General features: G+C 46.4%; 1 protein-coding gene across 1 annotated transcript; it reads right to left on the bottom strand.

The window, feature by feature from the left end:
• Positions 1-7098: 7098 nt before the first annotated feature.
• On the bottom strand, positions 7099-8823 carry LOC124672126 (tyrosine--tRNA ligase 1, cytoplasmic-like). The gene is made up of 2 exons (XM_047208403.1): positions 8748-8823; positions 7099-8243 (listed from the first exon to the last, which is right to left on the bottom strand). Exons 1-2 carry the CDS (start codon positions 8821-8823, stop codon positions 7099-7101), a joined length of 1221 nt encoding a protein of 406 aa, XP_047064359.1.
• Positions 8824-9706: the final 883 nt, after the last annotated feature.

Genomic DNA, 9706 nt, shown 5'->3' with positions numbered 1-9706 from the left:
GTAATGCTGATTGTGTCGTGTGGGTTGCTTAGTCGAAACCCTCCTCAAAAGATATTTGTTCTTGCCAGATGTGATCTAGAGAAGACCATGATGCTTTGTTCTTGTGCAAGGATGATGAGGAGGACTAGATGGCAGCCAGGGTAGCAGTTGTGACCTGTAGCTAGTATGTTCTTCTCCATCATCCTATACCTAGTAGTAGAACATGAAGTGACACATGGCTTGTCCAAAAGAAATCATATTTGCTATTGTTTTTTTTCCTACACATGGCTTGTCCAAAAGAAATCATATTTGCTATTGCTGTTTTTCCTTTTTGTAATGGACAGAAAACCAGTGAGTAATGCTCTGGTTGTGTCGTGTGGGTTGTTTAGTCAAAACCCTCATTGAAATCTATTTATTCTTGCTAGATGTGCTCTAGAACTGACCAAGATAGCTTCTTGTGCAAGGATGATGACGAGGACTAGATGGCAGCCAGGGTAGCAGCTGTGACCTGTAGCAGCTGCAGCTTGGTGCATCTTACTCGGATGGCAGCTTGAAGACTCGTGGGACAATGGACATCTTCATCTATACGGCTTGGTCGTTGAACAATCTCTAAGCTGCTGCAGCTTTCTTTCTAGCTTATTTATCTCTGCGATCTTTATGGTTGCAACCGAGCTTTGAGATTTGAGAGCATCTTGTAACCCGGCATGATTGTGTTGTACGTAACTGTCCAAACTTTCATTGATGTTTGCTGTTTGGTATTACACTATTTTTGTTTAATTATTCCTTTGGTTGAGGTTGATTGTACGACTGAATGTCAAATGAGTTGTGATGTGTGCACTCCAGTGTTTTCCGATGTATATTGCTTGTGTGTTCTGGATGTCCGAAAAATATCAAAGGTCAGGCCGATCAACCTCTAGCTGATTAAGTAGTTACACTATTTTTTGAAGAAAATCCTGATCTCCCTTGTTTATATCTAATTGATTAACTACAGTTTTTGCTCATTAACCTCTCTATAATTCATTGTTTGGACAAGGTTTTTCTGCTCCCGAACTCATGTTCCTGCTCCAATAAAAGTTTCAGAAAAAGTAGCGAATAAAATCAAGAAATTCTGAAATAGTTGTACAATGAACTATTGTCATTTCTCACCACAATATTACTTGCAGTTAGAACACATCCTCATGTTCGTCGTAAAAAAATTCAGAATTTTTGATATTGTTTGCTATGAGCTTGGGTTCAGATGTGCATTTTTCGTCATTGTTTATGTAAAAATATCATCCATTCATTACTACCGTCAGCTAGTTCTCATGTGATGCACGTTTGAGCCACCACAATGCTAATTTCTTTAGGGAAAGCAGAAGGAAAGCATCAATCTACCTGTCAGTATTTAGGGAAAGCATGAAACAATGTATCCACAGAACATGCTGCTTTAAGCCATAGATCACTACCACTTTTTTTATCCAGAAGCAACACTTCACTTGTGAATGATACAAATTCAATGTCATAAGAAATCAAAGCTCTAAAAAATCACTGTGATACCAATTCAGCCCATTGCCGAAGCCAGGTTTCAAATAATGGGTGTACAAAGATAAACAGTCAAACTTTCAGGATTATGTATAGCACATCAGTACAGCCAAGTACCCCCGCCCATGTGTTCTAGCCGCACTCCATACCATTGGATGGAACACTCAAATTAAGAAGTGAGTGGAAGACTACTTGGTTTGCAGAGGGGCTCTTAGGATTCCCACGATCCACATCCTAGAAATCCCAGAGTATATAGGATGCTATGGATTTTAGGGTCTCGTGATTGATAGCAAATCAATCCTGGAAGCGTGATAGGAATCCTCCCCGTATTAACTAGACTTGCCTCTTTTCCATGCTTGTCGTTTGGTCTCACAAGGCATCTAGCCATGTCAATTATCCCTGAGAAAAGGCATCCTAGCGGTCCATCGCTCTGGACGAGCAGCGCGAGAGAAGAGAACCCACCGAAATTAATCTTGTTTCCCGCCACACCTCTCTTAATTCCCTCAAAATTTCAAACCTCTTCAGCAACCTTAGACCTGTCGCTCCTCTATAAGTACTAGGCCATTGTCACGCAGCCGCGCGTCGGCTATCGCGTGACTTGTGACTTTGGACTTTGGCGTCGGCGAGGCGAGGCGAGGTTAGCAGCCACTCCGTTCTTCTCGACGAGATGAGAGGAGATCAAGGCGTGTATGAATGATCTGCAGTGGGCGGATCTTGTTCTTATTCTGTCAAAGCTGCAGTCCAGCAACGCCATCAACATTTGGATTGATATCGTAGGGTTAGTTCTCCATACATGCTGCTGCATGCCATAATTCTCTTCCTGATTTGAACAATATTTTCAATGCATGGATTGATGGGAATGGAAAAATTACTCTCTCCGTCCCAAAATAATTAGCTCAACTATTTCTGATATGGATATATTTACAACTAAAATGTTTCTATATATTTCTGAATTTAAGTAAAATTGAGCAAGTTATTTTTTGACAGAGGGGAACAACTTTTTTTTGGAAGCAGCAGTTCACTGGTGTACGAAACAAATTAATTGTCAAAAGGAATCAAAGTTGTCAAAATTCACGGTGATACCAGCACAACCATATTGTAAAAGTTTCCCCTAAATATATTGAGTGTACATCAGTATAGTCGTATAGGCAAGTATCCATGTGGCCTCCATCTATGTTCCAGCCGCAAGCCATACCATTGGATGTAGCACCAAAATTGAGAAGTGAAGGAAGTCTACTTGGTTTGCTGGGGACTCCTAGGAATAGGAAGGAAAACTTAGTTGGCTCGCTAGGCTCCTAGGAATAATAGGACACGGATTACCAGGCCGGTGGAGTGAGTTGTTAGGAATCTCAGCAATCAGTGAAGGAGGCAGTTAAATACAAGAAACAACGTCATCGTTCCATAGAAACAATCATCTCAACTGTCTATCGATCCTTCCCTACATCATGGCTCCCTTCCAATAGGCAGCTCATATTTGCCTCACCCCTCCTATGAAGACATCATGTGTTCATAGTCCAGACTCCCTGAGCTCATTATTAACGTTGCTGGTCTTGTTGGATACGTATATTTCAACATTTTGCTTTAAGCACTTTTATTTTGAAGAGCGACTGTTTTCTGAACTCGGGCCGGGTAAGTGTGCCGATGTTTCTATTTGACTGTCTCGTTGGCCTTTCAGCTGTTCATTTCCTCTTTTTTTCTCGTGCAATACCAATCAGGATTTGATTGCTATCAATTTCTCGCTGTATTAAGCGAGATAGACCTTCACCCACAAAAAGGAACAGATACGGAGACAAAGGATCTCCTTGACGCAGACCTCTTGAAGGCTTAAATTTCTGTAGTAGGGTGCCATTTAGGCGCACTGTGTAAGTAACAGATGCATTGATGCTTTGTTGCATACATGCTCTATTGTAGTAACTTCTGCATGTTTCAACCCAACCATGTGACCCATACAATACTCAAGGAGTTATCGAATGTAATTCATGTGAACTAAAAGTTTTATTTCATCACAGCATACATACATACGAACATGTAACTGAAATTGATTAATAACTCATTCTCATGTCTAGTCAATAACCATTAATCACTTTCTTCTCGTGCCTTTGACAGAAGGATTTGATCTTTCGAGACCATCTTGAAGAGAAGATGGAACAATAGCAAAAGTAATGCGGATCCAGTTTTCCATTCCGAGGACACTCCCTACATTTGGAGACACAAGTATGTAAGTTGGCTATATTATGCATCTACATAAACCATAAGATAGAACCATAACCATGTTTTAATGCCATGATAAATCATAAGAGTATTCTAACTAGCAAACAATTACACAATTGATTATCATGGCACTAGAACCATTTATATGTAGTCATATATGAGAAAATAGCAAGAACTATCTATATGTACACCAAATACTAGTACTATTTCAGTTGACTCCTGGCAGTTGGGCTGACGTAGGCAGTCTAATCGGCCATGCTTTTGTGTGGCCGTCTATCCTCACCCATCTACTCTTTCTTTCTTCGGAATTTCTATTAAAAGAAGCGACTCTTTCTTCCCACCTTTGATGGAAAGAATTTCTTGATTTGCAAAAGCTACGACCTGGAATGGAACACGTCGTAATTAAAGCTACGACCTATCACGAGCTTGGACCTTTCCCCTCCTATCGCTACAGTAAAAGGAGGCGATTTCTTGGGCTCTTCCTCTGCTCCCACCTCGCCGCCGGCGATCCGTGTGATTCCTCACCCTCCGGCAGCCGCTCCGGCGGCGGGAGGATGGGGAATCACCAGATCCCGGCGTGTATATAGCGTAGGTAGCAGTAGGGTGCTAGCCGGCGGCGCTGCGGAGATGGAGGCGTGGCCGGAGTGGCTTTTGAAGATGGCGGTCTTCTCCTCTGGCGTTGGTGCTCCGGTGGAGGCCAGCTTCGGATCCGCCGTCCCTGCATCGCCCGCGTCTCGTCGGAGGCGCTGTGCGTGCTTTCCCCGCGCCGGAGTCCAAGTAGTGATGGCTCCGGTTTTCGAAGATCTGGAAGTTTCGTTTGCAGGTATCCAAGCTGCCGTCGCCGGTCGCTTTGCATGGTGGAGGTGCTCGCACCGAGGAGCGTTCGACTCCCTGGCCGTTCGGGGGTCCTCCCAGTCCAAGGTTTGGAGGATGAGCGGCAGGTTTCGCCGGCGTGGCGTCGTGCTCGGCGGAGACGACGACAGGGTCCAGGAGGGCTTATCTGTATTTTTCTTTTTTCCTGGACTTTTCTGTAAGAAACTTGGATAATGCAATCAGGTCCTTCCCTCGCAAAAAAGAATTTCTTGATTTGCAAAAGCTACGACCTGGAATGGAACACGTAGTAATTAAAGCTACGACCTGGAACACGTCTTACGACTCACTCCTAGTACATGTGCTCACGATGGATGGATTGCCACATTTCCAGCCTAGAATGTACACATCTTATGGCCAGCTACGTATATTTCAACATTTTGCTTTAAGCACTTTTATTTTGAAGAACGGCTGTTTTCTGAACTCGGGCCGGGTAAGTGTGCTGATGTTTCTATTTGACTGTCTTGTTGGCCTTTCAGCTGTTCATTTCCTCTTTTTTTTTTTTGATAATGAAGGAAACATATCGAAATCAAGACATCAATGATGCACATACCCAAGAAGACAAAAAAGAGAAAGCAAAATAACAAAAAAACCACCAGTGATGAGCAACTCGTAGCAGCAAGAAACAACCACCACTATCGACAACACATGCGAAAGTCGGTATTCAACGCCGACACCTTCAAAAGGAACAGTGTTCAAGCGCCAACATCGCTCAATCTAACCACCAAAGTCACATCATTGGATTTTACCCTCGCCATTTTCCATGTACAATCAACGAAGGTTGGACCTAGGGGGTTTACCTATTTTTTTCTTCCAGTAAAACGAATATATTGAAATCAAGATACCAATTACACCCGACCTCTGCAACAACATAATGTCCCAAACTAGTCAAGACATCAAGGACATGCACTTGTAGCAGCAGAAACAACCACCGCTACTAACAACAAAACCGGTTCTCCAACATTGTGACACCTTCAGGCGGCACAATGTTCAAGCGTTGCGACACACTCAACCCCCATGAAGAGGAATCACACACTTTCTTTCACGATGTACAAACAGACCAGAGCTTGCGTTGCGCCTCTCGCCACCTACATGGGACCCTGTGGCTGCAGCCGGCGCAGGAGGCATCAAAATCGCAATCATCACGAACAACAAGGCGTAGCATCACCGGCCCATAGAGGGCTTCCCTCACGCGGCCGCCTCGATGTGGCTCGCCTCATCCATAGAGGCAGTACAACTCACCTCCCCCGGCCCTAAGAGTGTCGCCTCCGTATCATACCGTCTATGACCAAACCCGGGGGGGGGGGGGGTTGTCAGAAGGGAGGCCCACCACATTTTCAAGTCGTATAGCTTCCCCGTCGAGCAGTACATGATCACTACACAGCCTTCCGAGCTCGGCAAGAGAGCTCGCCAAGTGACAAGGGGTGTTATTGTGGAAAGCGTGATATGCAGACATTTGGATAACTCTTTTTAGAACCAAAACCCTGATTGCCCGAGAGGGACCCGCCAGCCGTCAGGCGGCACGGAGACTATGAGCTGCTATAGGTTGGCCTAACCACCCCATGAGCCTCGTGATTTCTTAGCTCGTTGACAAAGCTAACTACATAAGATCGAGAAAGCAAGGTACAATGATAAAGGTAATTGAACACAAAGGTGTGATGAATTGTTAGATTTGATTGGTGTCATTCAATTTTCCATCACCGAGACGGTTGTTCTTCCGTACAAGCCATTATGTTGGCTAGGAAGTATGACGGTTGCCTGCCTACTAGGATATGGCAGCTTGGCGAATGCTCCAGAAAAAGAAGAGTCATATTTGGTCATAACAGACCTTTGTGTTCCTCTAGCTCCCGAGTATAGCTCCTGAGTGCCTTTCATCTGTCTCCTACCGGTTTGTCCATGTTCTAGGTGCCTCCTCAGCTACGTCTCCCTCAAGTCTTCTGTCACGGCATGTTTTGGTGTTTGGCAAGCTACATGTCAAAAAGAGTGCTAATAACAGTTCAAAAAAAAAGAGTGCTAGCACTATCATGTCAAAAAGAGTAGCATTTAGATAGACTTAGTCCTCACTCCCCAAAAGACTCAGATCGTTGCCTCTAGTCTAGGAATAAAAATCAACATGGACCATCCAAAAGCAATAACGTACGGTGCATTGGTTAGGTGAGCCTGTTTGCCCATAAACAAGAAATACATGATAGAAATACAATAAATTTTTGACACATAGTACGTGAGTTAACTTGCATGCTAAAACATTCGACAGATCAGGCCTCAGCGGTGTTGAAAAACAAGTCATCCAAAATACTCAATAATCTATTTATATTTTATTCCAAAATTTCCCCGAGAATCTAATTTCATTTTTAATAGGATTACATGATCTACTTAATTATGGAATTCCGCGATAATCTCTTGACTCGAAATTAGGAACTCGTGCATCATCTCATGAATCTACTCCAAACTAATTATCACAATTTTAGGCAAAATGTTGCTGCCTAAATCTGTCTAGATTCAATAAAGATGCGACAACTAATTTGAATCAGAGGTAGCACCTCCTTTGCATCTCACTCTATCTTGCATTGCTTCAGCCTTGTTTCTGAAGTGATCTCGAACGGGCTGCAGCATCATGTTTAGTGCCCTCTCAAGGGCCTGCTTCACGTCGGGAGGATGCAGAGCGCCACTTTTATAATCGGCAGCAAACTCTTCCATGCTCACAAACGTCTTGTTGCCACCGTCCTCACCCCTCCGAACCACCTCAAACTTTCCGAACCAAGGTAGGATTATATGCTGGATGTACTCCAAGCACGGGTTGCCTTGTACAGATCCTGGAGGGCAGAAAGCTTTCCTCATTGCCCTACCGATGGCATGCTCACTATCTTCCATGAAGACGGCCCATCTCGAATCGCCGCACATTTCCATCTCAGGGATTTCTAGCAAGTTAGGCAGCACACTGTTGAACAAAGCAACCGGCCGCCTATCGCCCTTCCCCCGGGCATCGCAGTACTCTCTAGCTAACATGTGTGCCCCGCGCTGATCCAGGCTCAGCAGCCACATGTCCGCCTCGGGAAACAGGAGCATCCCGGCGCTCTGCAGGCAGGGAGACAGTATCTCAGCGGCGTTAAAGTCTCTCCGCGCGTACCGATCGATGCTCCCGTAGCCCTTTGTATGTTTGGACGCGTGGAAACGGAGAAACCTTTTTATTCCACCCAGCTTGCTTACTCTCGCAACATCCATGGTAAGCGGCCAGTATACGTTTTCGTTGCGACTTATTCCGTCCGACAGCCACACGGGCTCTACCCCGTCGAGATCCATGCCGGCTGCTTTCCAGACCTCAAGGTTGTACGAGCCAAGTTCCTTCATCTCTGTTAGATCGCCACCAAACCTGCCACCAGTGTCCTCCGGGTCCAGCCGAGCAAGCCAATCTGCCATCAGGATCTTCACTCTGCAACCGGCTTTGATCATCTTGTTGACATTTACCGTCACGGAGATCCCCTGGGTTATATGCATAGAGGGGGAGGAATCACACCAGACGTAGCAAACGGGGGCAGTTTTCGTTTCCAGTAGCTGCTTGAGCTCGTTCTGGTTGATGCAATCGCCGATGCTCGTCAGAGCTGCGAACCTTTGATCAGAACACCCGCCGGCAGCACCTAGCTCCCTCGTAGAAGCGTCATCGACTGAATTCTCCACCGTGGAAAAACTACGCTGTACCGGCAGCACCTAGCTCCCTCGTAGAAGCCTCTGCACGGAATGAACCGCCCGAACAGCGGCTGCTGCGTGTCGGCGTGGTCCGTCACGTGGGCCAGCGTGCGTCATCCACTCCGTCTGAGGCGGGCCACGCTCGCTCGCTTCATGCATTGCGCGCGTGAGACTAGCACACGGTGCGGCCCGATGGTGACGCGGTCAACCAAGGAACGCTCCATGATCACGTTTTTCTGTTTCTCTCTCTTTTTTCTTTTCTTTTTCGGCGCGCTCTCTCTCTCTCTCTCTCCATGATCTCAGGACGACTGCACAAGTATTGCCCGCGCGCCTACTCATGTCACGTCACCTTGCTCCGCCCGATCGACCAGCAAACCAAAATTCCTTCCCTTCTTTTCTTTTCTTCTTTTTTCTCTCTCCATAAGTAGTAGTATCAATCCTGATTCTAGTGGCTTAATTAATTGCCGGCAGCGGCGGGGAACCTGCATGCCAACCAAGCCACTCGTTCGGTCGTTTCTTTGTATACACGTTCGACTCTGCTGCATTGTTGTACACCATCGAGTCTCCATTTAATCGATCCGTAAAACGCGCGCTTCTTTCCTTCATTTTATTTTTGGACGCCATGCGATCAATGGAGCAGGGTAATTAATCATCAGGTCGATCGATTCGATTCCCCCAACCTGCATCGGACTACAAAGCTGGATTGGAGTACTACGTGTATCTAATTAAGCGTGCCCAATTAAATGGTGCAGCTACGTAGTGCAATTCCTTTTCTTTTCTTTCCTACTAATTCTCATCTCGTTCAACTTCCACATGTTTTTGTTTGCATTGCTCCATCCATTCATCTCAAACGGGCGCACGGAAACCTCAATTAATATATACTCGATCTGGGAGTTTAATTCCCACGTACGCGAACGAACCAAGAAATAATCCAAATTAACCTTGTCATTTTTTTTGTCACGCGCGCCTGACCCAAATCCTCTCTTATAGCATCTCCAACACACGCTGCAAAAGACGCGCACGCTAAAACAACCACCAATTTGGCGGACGCGCGAAAAATAGACCCGCTATAAACTTTACAGCCGGAAACTTGCCGCTTTGGCTACCGCGAGCGCTACAAACGCCACGCGCGCGCACACGCCAACCGTCCGGAAACTTTAGCCGCCCGCGTGTCGCTCCGCCTCCGCCTCCGACGACACGATACCTCCGCGTCGTCGCTCCGCCTCCTGCTACCGCGGCGTTCGCGCACGGCCAAGCGGTCGCTTCGACGCCGAGATCTGCTCCGACGAGGAGCGCATCCGCCTCGCCACGTTCGACACGGCGCACGCCTACGATGCCGTCGCTTGGCGCCTCGGCCGCTCCCGCCGCACAATGAACTTCGACGATGTGTGGACGCGAGAGCAGGCGGAGGCGCTCACACCGCCGTCGCCGGCCATCACGC

This window comes from Lolium rigidum, chromosome 7 (assembly GCF_022539505.1).
Source record: "Lolium rigidum isolate FL_2022 chromosome 7, APGP_CSIRO_Lrig_0.1, whole genome shotgun sequence".
Classification (NCBI taxonomy): Eukaryota; Viridiplantae; Streptophyta; class Magnoliopsida; order Poales; family Poaceae; genus Lolium; species Lolium rigidum.
This window is presented reverse-complemented; position numbering and strand designations above follow the sequence as displayed.

Coding starts and splice junctions, on each gene's coding strand:
- LOC124672126 (XM_047208403.1), bottom strand. CDS start 8,823: ATGGTGTACAACAATGCAGCAGAGTCGAACGTGTATACAAAGAAACGA. Junction 8,244..8,747: donor GTGGCTTGGTTGGCATGCAG/GTTCCCCGCCGC, acceptor TGGAGAATTCAG/TCGATGACGCTTCTACGAGG.